Source organism: Antrostomus carolinensis, unplaced genomic scaffold, assembly GCF_000700745.2.
Source record: "Antrostomus carolinensis isolate BGI_N321 unplaced genomic scaffold, ASM70074v2 scaffold49798, whole genome shotgun sequence".
Classification (NCBI taxonomy): Eukaryota; Metazoa; Chordata; class Aves; order Caprimulgiformes; family Caprimulgidae; genus Antrostomus; species Antrostomus carolinensis.
Window position 1 is genome coordinate 10,545 of NW_010331846.1, and position 13,270 is coordinate 23,814.

General features: G+C 37.7%; 1 protein-coding gene across 1 annotated transcript in view; it reads left to right on the forward strand.

The window, feature by feature from the left end:
* LOC104529110 (RNA-binding protein 25) overlaps positions 1 to 13,270 on the forward strand; it is a gene marked incomplete at its 3' end in the record, with an annotated part of 18,259 nt that overhangs the window by 4,384 nt on the left and 605 nt on the right. The window contains 9 exon segments of the mRNA XM_010173311.2: positions 1,194 to 1,364; positions 1,678 to 1,735; positions 2,907 to 3,067; positions 5,680 to 5,862; positions 8,067 to 8,120; positions 8,383 to 8,466; positions 12,022 to 12,290; positions 13,250 to 13,267; positions 13,269 to 13,270. The exon segment at positions 13,269 to 13,270 is cut by the window's right edge and continues 188 nt beyond it. Coding sequence (XP_010171613.1) covers positions 1,194 to 1,364; positions 1,678 to 1,735; positions 2,907 to 3,067; positions 5,680 to 5,862; positions 8,067 to 8,120; positions 8,383 to 8,466; positions 12,022 to 12,290; positions 13,250 to 13,267; positions 13,269 to 13,270 — 1,000 coding nt within the window.

The following is a 13,270-nucleotide window of genomic DNA, read 5'->3' on the forward strand; positions in this document are numbered from 1 at the left end:
TGGAAGATCGTATGAGAGAAAAGTCTCTTTGGTTGTCGTACTAATTTCTAGTTGGAAGGAAGGTTTATGAATTGTGGGGTGGAAAAAAGCACTTTTTAAAATACAAAGGTTACTTCTTGGCTTCAAGGTGAATTAGCATTTCTTTGATTTTGCATAAGTGACATCTCCCCAAAACACTGTATTTTTTGATGGCTTGTATTATCTGTTACAGGAGGATATGTTCATGGTAACCAGTGTATTTAAGACAAAGATACTGGAAAAAATTTATTATTCGGTTTTCTGTTTAAAATAACTTTTGTTAAGTGATACTTCTAGAAGGGTGTTTTGAGAAGAGACACTACATATGTATCATTAAATCTTAGGTGGAAGGAGAGAGGTGCAGCAAAATGGAACAGATGATTGTGCCTATCTCCATACAACTTATTTTACAAATGTTTGCTCCTTAACCCAAAGAAGCTTTGGGTTGTGTATTGATTAAATAAAGCAGTAGTGTTTATTCAGTCTGTGAAAGCTTTAAGACCTGTCATGTGTCCATTGAAGCCTTTTAAAAGTCAGAGTTACTTTTCTATTTGTAGCTTGCTTTTTACACTTGTTAAGTAAGGTATGCCAACTTCCAGTGTCTCAAATGTTGCAAATTAGTTATTTGTAGAAGAAATAATACCTACCGTTACTGTATGCTCACCTCAAGACCTTCCAGTAGCCATGTTCAGGTACATCTTTTTTTTTCTGTCTGTCTGTGCCAGAAAATCATAGAATCATAGAATTGTTTGGGTTGGAAGGGACCTTAAAGCTCATCTAGTTCCAGCCCCCCTGCCATGAGCAGGGACACCTTCCACTAGACCAGGTTGCTGAAAGCCTCATCCAGCCTGGCCTTGAACACTTTCAGGGAGGGGGCATCCACAGCTTCTCTGGCAACCTGTTCCAGTGTCTCACCACCCACAGTAAATGGCAGTCAGTCTTTTTTGTGTTGTATAAAATGCTAAAGCCTGAAGCATTTATTGGTGTCTTGCTCTGTAAGCCTAACTAAGGTTCATATGAAAATTTAATTTTGAAATAAATGTGCATCCCCAACTCTTCCATCTTACGGATTAAAACAAAAAACAAACAATAAAGAACCCCAAAAAACCTCAAACCCAAACACCACAAAACCAAAACCCAACACTTTATTTTGCACCTTCTCCTCCTATTTCTAGGTGTTAGTTCCTACCACGGTGTCTATGGTTGGAAAACATTTGGGAGTCAGAAAAGACCATCCTGGCTTAAAGAACAAAGAAAATGATGAGAACAGCGGTCCCACTACCACCGTTTTTGTAGGCAACATCTCTGAGAAGGCCTCAGACATGCTCATAAGGCAGCTTCTAGCAGTAAGTACAGTGGACTGCTTGTTGAATTTTATCCCTGGCTGTTGAATGAAGTAATGACCCACAATCAGTGGATTGAAACTAAAAGCAGAGTTAACTCCACTCACTGGTTTAGCAGTCTATTAAGCTTGAGTTTAAAGTCAGTAAGTGAAGTGTACAGCTTTTTTAAGCTGTAGATGTCAGTGAACATAGACACACTTTATTTTTAGTAGTTTACCCTTTTTATGCATCATCTTTTGCAAAAAGTGGTTAAATTTTTGTAATGTTTTGAAGATAAACAGTAACATTTAATTAATAATATTTATCTTTAATGCAGAAATGTGGCTTGGTTTTGAGTTGGAAGAGAGTACAAGGGGCATCTGGAAAACTTCAAGGTACTTGTTAATACATTTCAAAATCTCTAGTCAGACTCTTGTTTTTATTACCTGGCAGCTTTTCAAGTGTCTGACACATTGCTATTCTTAATACTTTTACATTTTATGATACTGTATATGATACTTAACTGCTAAATACTTCCTAGTAAAGGGCTGGTATTTTCTGTCCTTGGGATCAAGACAGAATGAGAAAAATATAATGGAGAAAGGTTAAATGGGAAATTGTCTTGGAGGCCTAATTTTGCTCACCTTCCTGTTCTGAGATTGAATCAGGAGTTTATGGACCATCCCTGAGAAAGGTTTATCAGTTTCGACTTAGCCTCCAAAGGAGCATATTTGCAACACTGTTAATAGTTTCTGCCATTACTGTGTATTATCCTTCTCTGTGAAGGAGATTTTCCTAATGCAAAATTTATCTTTCTTCCCTATTGTCAAATTCAACTGATTTGTTTTTTCTTGTGATACAGGAAACAATTTTGGTTACTATTTTTTTCATGTTAGTGTTTTCCTATCTTCCCTAGGTTGTTTTTTTTTCTTTTTAAGGATGTAATTCAGTTTCTTGAGCTTTATTATATGTCATACTTTGTTTATTTTGCTCTCATAAGGTGTTTTTCTCATTTACAACTTTCTGTAGCTGTTGTGAACCTAGGTTGAAATACCCCTCCCTCTAGGTTAACAGTGAGCTGTTGATGTATGTGCTTGGTCTTCAGACAATTGCAAATCCACCTGGGATGTCTTCATACAAACTGCATTTCTTAGTTAAGACAGATGCATCAAAAGCTTTACAAATGCAATCACAGAATTGTAGAATGGTTTGGATTGGAAGGGACCTTTAAGGGTCATCCAGTCCAACCTCCCCTGCAGTGAGCAGGGATATCTTCAGCTAGATCAGGTTGCTCAGAGCCCTTTCCAACCTGGCCTTGAATGTTTCCAGGGGTGGGGCATCTACAATGCATGTGTTGCTTTCACCTTATTCATTGGGCTGTTAGTTATATCAAAGACTAATGCAGTGAATTATCTTTCTGACTTCTTATGATGTGTACTCCTGGTTTTAGAAAAGGAAGTGCCTATGTTCCAAGTTTATTGACTCAAAACACTTTTTTTTTTACACAAAGTAAATTACCTGAAGAGCTTTAACACTTTTACTTTTCATTTCAATCATCCATTTCAGCCTTTGGATTTTGTGAATACAAAGAACCAGAGTCCACACTACGAGCACTGAGACTACTCCATGACCTCCAGATTGGAGAGAAGAAGCTGCTAGTCAAAGTTGATGCAAAGACAAAGGCTCAGCTAGATGAATGGAAAGCAAAGAAAAAGGCTTCTAATGGGGTACGTGTATAACATGTGACTTCTGTTAATGTGGCAAGAGGGCAATGTAACATACTTGGTAGATGGGATTGTGAGTGTGTCTCTTAGTTTCTGTTCTTGTCTCTGCCCTTAATTCGTTTTAGGATTTCGCCAGAATCACATTAATGAATCTGAAGATATGTTGAAAGGCAGTGAAGTGTAAGCTCTTAAATCACCAGCATTCAAACTTATCTGTAAGCTACAACTGAATCTCTAGACTTAATCCTGTAATTCATTCTGAAGTGTAGTAATATGTGCTGTACCTTATGATTCTGTTGTTTGTTTTTTGTTTAGAAGCTCTTTAAAGTGTATAAACTCTAGAAGTAAGTTAAGAGTCTGTAAGTCAGCTGTCTGAGGAGAGTTGGTATTTCTTTCCCCTCCACTGATGATCTTCTAGAACAAATTAAAGGAAAGGAAAGTAGATAAATCAGTAGATGATGCAATTATCAGGCAGTGGGCAGCTTACAGACATTTAGTAGATGGGGAGATTGGTTTTGTAGCATTCCTTTCTAGAGCTAAGGATCTCTTCTGGAATAATTGCAGAGATTTGATACATTGAATTCTTTTGAGATACAAAGATACTTAACAGACAAATTTGCTTTAAAATGTATCTATCTATTTCTTTGCTAAAATAAGATATTTCACATGACAATCAAGTAATTGGGCTTGATCTCTGTCTTTTAAAGTTCTGCATATGTATTAAGGTAGTACTTAACACAGTTATTTTCTGTAAAATGAAAGTGAGAAGAGGCTCTTGTTCAGAAAATTAAAAATACTAATCACACTATAGCAGGTAAATTTTTTAAATTTCAATTTGGAATTGTTCTTAAAGATATGTAAAATACAGTGGGAACACAAGTACTTTTATTTCATATTATTTAACCAGAACTAGAGGTATAATGGTGACTTACTTGACTCATTTTTGAGTGTGTGCGCAGTCTATGGGATTAAATGCAATGGCTCAGTAAAGCAGGGTGCTGAATGGAGTTTCCTTCCTGGGTTTTGAATGGAGTAATGCACTGGCATAGCTGTTAACCTAGGTAAGGGTTGGATTTGACTACCCCTTCCATTCCATACTTCCTTGTTTCCTGTTGGCATCGCCTGTAGTATTGTGCTTCACAGCTGATACTATAAACAGACTTAAATTATCAGTGGAGTTCTTGTGCATCTCTCATGAATTCTGTTTTCTGTGTGCTCCCATGGGTTACAGTCAGTCCTGAGGGATTAATTGTAATAAAGCAGAGGGTACTGTTTGTGGCTTTGGTGAAGACAACAGTATGTGCCAATTCCATTGAACTGTAGAGTGAGATTAGCGCAAAATTTTGGTTTGTTTTGGGTTTTTTGAGGTGTTTTTTTGTTGGTTTTTTTGTTTGTGATGTTGCAAAGAAAGGTTGTGAATATTGATGAAGCGTATTGTAATCATACTGCTTGCAGTTCCTTTCATACTATTATTTGTGTGCTGGTTCCATTCAGATCCAAAAGTTGCAATTTTTGTTTAATCTTTTTTATTAAGAAATCAGATGTGTACACTACAACACAATTTATTATAGAGACACACCAAGCAAACCTTTATCTAATTAGCTCCTCTCCCTGATAACTTCTTCTCCCTGAAACTCTTCAACTCCACTCCCTGTCACTGCCTTCTAGCTCTTTTCAGCCTGCTCCTCCTTGGCCTGGCAGCCTCTCTGGCTCCAACTGAATCCTCCCTTCCCCCTCATTCTTAGCTGCTGTTCCATCAGACCCTTCCCTTCCCCTCACTCCACCCACCACCTATCGCTTGGCGGGATACCCAGCTGGATTCTCAGGTGAGATTCCATTTTTCTAAAAGACTCAAGGGGATCAGGAGGTGGGCTACCTTGCTCAGTGTGCAGGTCATGGTTCTACCCTTTCATATAACATTTAGTGAAACGCATTTCTCTGTGTGTGTTCCCTTTCTTGGTGGAAAGGGGCAAAAAGATGAGGAACTGCAAAGTAATTGATTCAAAACAGTAAGAAAATGTTTGCTATGCAAGGAATGTTTTTCCTAACAATGTTTCTTTAATATAGTTTTCCCGTTATAAGTTGCAGCTTGAAAGTTATAGGTAGACATTTGTATTGCGCGGCACTTAAGTAGAAGGCTTTGAGGAATTGCTGTTGAAATTACTTGGAAGTTCTGGAAGATACCAAGCAGAAATTTTTGACCAAGAGCTGGCCTATGGTGATTGTCTTTCTGTGAGCGTGCGTGCACTTTCTCTTTTCCTGTCGCCTTGATCACTATTTATCTGTTCTTTTTTATTATGCAATTCTACACTTGCTCTCTGCAGCCAATCCACATGTAAAACTATATGGTCCCTCTGGTATTGCCAGTGTGAAAAGATCTGACTAAAATAATGCAATTGATAACTACTTGTAGGTGGTTTGGTTTTTGTGGTTTTTTGGTTAGTTGGTTGGGGTTTTTTTTTTTTCGTTGTGGTGTTGTTTGGGTAGGGGGTTTTTTTGTTGTTGTTGTTTTTAAGTAAATGCTGTAGGGGCATGAATGTGAAGGTGAACTTCCAAAATAAAACTAATATTGTTCTCAATTTGTTGATTCCTGTTACTTTGCAATTTTTCCTTAGAACTCCAGACCAGAGACGACAAATGATGACGATGAAGCCCTGGATGAGGAAACGAAGAGAAGAGATCAGATAATTAAAGGGGCCATTGAAGTCTTAATACGAGAATATTCCAGCGAGCTCAATGCCCCCTCCCAGGAATCTGACTCTCACCCCAGGAAGAAGAAAAAGGAAAAGAAGGAGGACGTATGTGTTTTGATTTTGGACAAAACAGATTTTTCTTCAACTCACCTTTATATAATGGCCAAACCTTGTGCAAATACTTTAAACCTAAACTTCCGATGAGAAAACAAATCAACAGCATTGATGTCAGCAGCAGTTTCAATTTTTAAGCTGAAAGCTAGTCAGTTATAGACACTATCCCTTCAGGATGGTTTAGGCATCTAAGCACCTAGACTTCTTGGAACAACAGGTTTGAATCTGGGCAGGATTGAACTGACCTTTCATCCTTCTGAAGGTGGAAATACTGAATTTAGTGTGGTTTAATCTGTATGTGCATGTAGGGTTTTTCAGATGAGAATTTAAAAAACAACTATAAAGAGTTCCTGCATACTGTCCTATTTCCATTGAAAGGTGTCAGGGCACTTTTGTAATGGCAGGAGTTTACTTTGGTAGATTTTAACAAAATAATTCTTCTCTGTGCTTATAGTATGCATTTTTGCAATGTGCCTTGATCCATCTGATTGCAGCTGTCTCTCCAGATGTGGAAACGCTTCATTAGTTGTTTATATGTACACCTCACAAACCCTGGAGGGATCCTTCAGGGATGAAAGGCATATTGTGCTCTTCCTGCCTTACAAAATCACTTTTACATGCACATGTCAGTTTGGCTGGATTTGATCAGCTGGTTTTCATATATTATGTAATGCAGGAATGAATGTTCTGGTTTAGACCTGCTTCTGTGGATGATGACCTTTTTTATGGAATAAAACAAACTGGAGAAGGGGGAATAAGAATGAGCAAACTCAGACTTAGCTTTTCCAGCCAAGTTTCTAACTATGGAAAAATGGGCTTTCACACCTACCATTCTGCACCTAATGTGAAAGAGATTGGAAAATTGTTTGACCAAGATTTTTACCTGCTTAAGTCTTCTGCAAACTACCTATTCCAAGGCAATAATGCAGTTTTGACTGCATATGGAGTTTAAGTGTGGTGCAAGAAGCAATATCTCCCTCAGGGAGTGAGTATATCTTCCCCACAACCTTGTTAGCCATTGCTGACAAGGGTGCTGAGCTGAGAATTTGTTTTTCTTTCCTCTCCCTCCCTTTGGGAGAATATGCTTTCTTGGATGAGAATTTACAAACGAGTCACTGTCTAATGGTATCAGTTGTATTTTTTGTTACAAGCATTGTTACGTGGTGTATTTTCCTGTGGGTACGGATATATATATATAAAAATATATATGGCCATGAATAATGCCAGGTAGTTAAACACTGTAAGTGACCGTTGCAGTCTTGGACAGCCTGGGTGCTGAGTATGTCCCTGAGACAGAGGGATATTTTGCTAGCTCTGTATGGTATAGAATTTGGCCAGTCTGAGCTAGTCAAGTAGACAAATAAGCTCTTTTAAAATAAATACATAGCACTTGTGGGTTGAAATTACACCCCATCATCCCTCCCATACTGGGAGGGAGGAAAAGAAACTTGGAAGTTGCCATCTTTGGCCTGTGTGGATAGAGGTGGGAGTGAAGAGATGGTCCTAGCTCATTGCTCTCTTGTCCTTAAAGGAGAGGGGAGAGAAGGACTGTGGAGGGTGGGGGGAAAGGGAAGATGGATGCAGATATATGTGCAGTGGGGAGGGGGTGGGGAAACTCTCCAGCTTTGGGGCTGTTGTCCCTTGAAGGGCTTGGTGTGAAGAAGACTTCTGCTGGTGTTAGCAGCAGATTCTGTTGTTAGTTCTGGATGAAGGCATGACTGATGTGGGGGAGTTGTAAATGTGTGCGGGGAACTGAGAGTGAGTGGAATCTGGTTTTGAATTTCAAGCACGGGGGAACCTCGCTAATTCGCACTAACTATTAGTTAGTGGGTGCAATCTACCAAATTTTGCGAATTAGCGAGTAAATAAAGTCAAGGCATACGCACCGCAAATATACTGATCATTTGTATTGGCAAGTGTAGCTTAGTCTTGCTTACGATGATACCATAGTGTATTAATATCTTGTAGTATACTTGTAATTCAGTGAAGTCTTGCTAATATGAGACCTCACTATGTATTTTAAGTAGTTCAGAGAAGGGAGAATTAGCGAGGTTCTTCTGTAATTTTGTTGAATCAAAGAGATAAGATCACGGCAATACAATATTGCTTTATAGTACAAACATACAAAACATTGTTTTTCAGAGTAGTGTGCAATCTATTTTTAAAAAAAAAAATCTCCGTGGATTTTTCCGCAGATTTTCCGCAGATTTCCAGTGGCCCCACTGATACCTTATCCACTCATCACCAAGGTTCGTTTACATTGTAGGCTTTGACAATGACTATGTTTACTGCTAGTTACCAGATTTGTGACTCTTGTCCATCTGATTTTTATTTTTTTTTTTTTTTTCCCCACTCATTAACATCAGACTGTCAGGTTTGGTACTGCAGAAGGACTTTATTTATCTCTTGCAAGACTGGTTGAAAACTTCTAACTTTCAACTTTTCTCTTGTTCTCCTATGTCTGTACAGATGGCTCTTAATGCTTTTCCTCCTGTCCCCCTTGTTTTTTAGGAGGATATAAATGCTATAGAAATGGAGGAAGACAAAAGAGACCTGATATCAAGAGAGATCAGTAAATTCAGAGACACACACAAGGTAGTATTCTTGTTTTTGCACTTGATACAAATTAGGCTTTTTCAAAATCCAAAAAAACCACTGTTATAAAATTTAGCATTACATTGCAGTATCACTTAAAATGATGTTTATATTAGGTTTAATATACATGTAGTTCTTTACAAGTCAAAAAAGACAACTACCACGTTAAAGTGGCCCTTGACATCTTTATGCTAAGACTTTGATTGCTACTGAGTATTTTGCATTCTTCTCACTTTAACATGAATAAAGGCAACTTAAGTTTCTACGCATACATTAAGTCGAGATATTTATGACTAAAGGCTAAACGGGGCTGCAGGATAAGACATACACTTGAGTGTGTTTCTGTAGGTAGATTTGTAACATAATCCAAGACTTTACGAAGAGTTGAAACTTGAATTAAATTTAAGTCTTTTATTTTAGTAGTTCTAAGTTAAGAGTGGGGGAAGATTTAAAACTAGGTCAGTGGTTACCAGACTTACCAAACTTTAGATGCATGGAAGAACTGTAAATTCCCATAAAGCTAATCTATTCATTGACCCCCACCATTATGATAGAGATCATATGGTGACTAATGCAAGATGAAACTCACAGCTTGGAAAGTAACATGGAATAGGATGTAAGTATGAGCTTCTGTTTTTTATTATTCTTATGGATGCCCCCTCAGAAAAATATGCAAAGGGGTAACTGGCTTGGAAATGTTTGTGCACATCAAGTCCCACCTCGGAGTTCCCACTTACAGAAGTTTCCACTAGTGCTAGTGCATCTGTGAATGTTTCTGCTTTGGGAAATGATACTTGCAGATAGTAAAGCACACGTATGCATGTAATGTTCTTATTTTAATGTTTAGCTTAAAGTTGGTATTGTTTTTTCCCCAACAAGATTGAAATGGTCCTTGGCCTAGGGAAGTATTGACAGACTCCTCTTTTGAGCACACACTTTTATTTCAAAATAACCCCAAATCAATGTTAAATAAAATGTTGATGATATGGCAAGGTGAAGTATGCCCGTGTTACTCAGCTTTACCACATGCAGTCACTGGGGATGGTACCATGTTTTCACGCAACTTTGAACTATACACATTGTTGTATGTACATGTATTCAGTTTTTCTCTTGACTGAAGTTGTTGGAGATAAAAACCTGGGGAAAAATTCTAGAAGGAGTCATCTGGAGAAGCTCAGCAACTGAACGTGAAACTGGTCAGTGGTGAGACTTCAGTAGAATTGTGTTCAATTCCAAGCCCAAAGTCATCACTGGTACTAAGATGCAAACGAATAATAAGTTTATTTTTTTAAAAAAGGCAACAAAACAAAAAACATGCTTCATTGTTTCAGAAGCTGTTGGGCATTTAATCTGTATTATTGAGGGGGGCTGTTTTGGGTTTCTTAACATTAAAAATCAACTGAAAGTAGTCATTTTGTACATTGGATATGTTTAAAAGGGGCTGTTGAATCTTGAGCAGCTGGCTAGTGAGCACAGTGAACCTTTGCATGTTTTTGGTATGAGTTTATAAAACAATAACCACAGACTGTCAGGGTATCAGCATTGCAGGGGGCGTCCATTTACAGCACGGACGAGTCTGAAGAGAGCTTGAGGTAAGATTTATAATTCTTCTACCTGTTCATTTCTGTTCATTACTTCAGTATATCTGATACCATTCCCATCCCATTACCCTTTCATATCCTCTTATTTAGACTGATAGAGGTTGATGAGGTCAGATTTTGATTACAAAATAGCCTAATTTATTTTGTCAATTGGATTTTAAGAAAGCGGATCTACAAAATGGATTTTAGTACACCAAGACCTGAGTGTATTTACACATGTGTGAATATATTTAAAAAAACCAAAACAAAGCCACTCTATTGAGAAATCATTTTCTCACTATAAACAAAGTTTTTGAGTGGCAAAAAAGCAGGAGTTCAACCAAAGAAATTTCTATTGGAACATCTAAGATAACCTGTAAGTATCACCACTTCAGTATGTAAACTTTTCTTTTAAAGTATATGAAATTTGAGGTAAGTTGGATTTTTTTAAAAGTTCACAACCTAGTTTAACATCTGACCATACTGAGGTTTAACCCTATAAAGCTCCTGTAAAATACAATAAGATAGTTTAGAAACTGGTTTTCAGCCCAGCGTATATTGTAGAACCAAAGTTTTGTTTTTTCATATCAGTTTTCTGCCAGTTCCTACCATTTTTAGTCCCTTTTTCCTTTTGTGATTTCAATGTATCCAACATTGGTTTGCCTGTATTGTGCTGTCAATGCAGCGTAGTTTCACTGGATACATTGATCACTAGTGAATTAGCTTTATTTCTGTAGTCCTTTGTCAGTTCTCTGGTCCCTATGCCTATGGCAGAAGAACACCAGGTAAGATTGCTTTTTAAAGTTGTCTTAAAATGCTTTGTTTAAAAGAAAAGAAAAAAAAAAACCAAAACGAGAAAATGCTATTTTATTGTTCCAGTTTTTAATTTCATTTCAGTGGTGGTAAACGTGGAGCCAAAGGGGATAAATGTGTTTATTCTGACCAATATTTGTTCAAAAAAGTGGTATTCTGGAATCCATCAGGTTGAAATTTGGTATATTTGGTTGTTATTTGGTATATTTGTGAACCGTGTACTTGCTCTTCCTCCCAGAAACATAGCTTATAGGCAAGGTTAATCCAGTGTTGGCGGTCCATGTCCTAGCACAGCATCTGTAAGTTAACACATAACAATTGCTTCGAAGGATGGATTTATCTATCATTCTGTTGATGTATTTTCTATTGTCTTATAGGAATTCTGGTCATAGGAACTGTTTCTAATTGAAAACAAAACAAAACCAATTTTGTTCAATTTTTAGTAAAACTGTAGCAGGTAACCCTCTAGTTTCTGTGTTTCAAAAGAGCTATTTCCAACCTTTTTTTTAACTCTCTCCATCTTGCATTGGTGGAAGTTAAGGATTCCATTCTGCAGAGTCCAGTTCTTATCAATGAACTGTTAGAACTTATTTAGGGAGGGAAAAGGGGAAAGGTTGCAGCTCTCCGCTGTTTAACCACATGTACCATGTGTAAGTGGATAAATTTCTTTACCCAAGTTTTCATATAGGACTGTTTTGGTTTGCCAAGACTTTTTGGGAACAACCATTGTCCCAGTAAGCATTCTGCTGAAATATATTTTCCTACTTAAACAGAAATAATTATATGAGCCAGAAGTTCACTTTGCTTGTACCCAAGTGGCTTATAGGGCCAATGGAATTTGTGGCCCACCTGAATCATGACTGGCAATGCACTGTGTATGTGCAGATTAGTCGGCTTATAATATGAGGCCAGCCCTGCTCTGCTAAGGTTGGAGATTGCTGGTCTGTGTAGATCTATGCTTTTGCACGAAACTTAGTCTTGTGATTGCTGCATTTTGATTTCATACTTATGAGTTCCAAAAAATACCCACCAAACCCTATTTAATATTTTAAAATCAGTGGCGGTTTTGGTATTTCCATTACCAGCCTTGTGTGTTGCGCCGGGAGTATCCAGTTCCTATAACTACAAAATTAACTGTGAAAGTTCTCTTGTTGGTTTTTAGAAACTGGAGGAGGAAAAAGGCAAAAAGGAGAAAGAAAGACAGGAAATTGAAAAAGAACGCAGAGAAAGAGAAAGGGAACGAGAGCGTGAACGAGAAAGGCGGGAGCGTGAAAGAGAGAGGGAGCGTGAACGAGAGAAGGAGAAGGAACGGGAGCGTGAACGAGAGCGTGATAGGGATCGTGACCGAATTAAGGACCGAGACAGAGACCGTGAACGAGACAGGGATCGTGAAAGAAGTTCAGATCGCAACAAGGATCGGAGCAGATCAAGGTAAATGCACTTGAGTTGCTATTTATTTCAGCTCAGTTTTTCCTAGTGCTGTTTATTAAGTGTGTATAGTTCAGCACATCAGCTGCCATTCAAAAGAGAATGGTCCTTGTGGAAGAACAAAGTGAAAACAGGAAATAAAGATTTTAGAAAATGTTGTATTTACACAAATGGGAAGAATCCTTGATTCCCTCCACAGTACAGTAATATAAGGACTGCAATAAGCAGTAAGCAACCACCCAACCATGACTTAAGCATACTGGTTTTGTATCAAATAACTTTTTTTTTTTAAATGGGTAGCTTTATTCCTACTTGAAGTTCTCTTATGTCTGCAGTATCTTTTAGCTTAAGTAGGTTTTACCTTTTCCCTTGTTATGTGGGTTTGGGTTTTTTTTTGTTTTATTTTCTGTGTTTTGTGTTTGGTGGGATTTTTTTTTGGTTGGTTGGTTGGCTTTATAAAAGCAAGGGGATGCCTCTTTCAGTCTTAAACTGAAAAGGAATCATGTGACTCATTACGTCAGGCTCTAGATACTGCTTTTTCCCCCTTTACAATAGAAAAAAAATAGCTGTTTCATTTTAAATCATCTTGTCATTAGGGTTCAAGTTATCTGTAAGCCATGTAAGCATGAAGGATTTATTAAGCGTGTCATTTATTTGTGGGAGTTTCACTTATTTATGGCAAACTACTAACACAAAGAATTGCCACATGCTCACACTTGGTTTCAGTAGATATCACTATTTAACGGTTAGTGCTCAAACAACTACTTGTAGGTTAAATGGGTTTTTTAGTGTATTACAAGTATTGATTTGTGTCCATTGCTAATCAGCTAATGATCTTGTACAGTTGCAGAAGAAGAATAACTTGCAAGATGCTATAAATAGTGCATTATGCATTTGAAGTTAAATAATCTGATTGAGTGGAGAGGAAGGCTCTGTACTTTACTTTGGACTTTTTCCTTCAGAGAAAAAAGCAGAGACAGGGA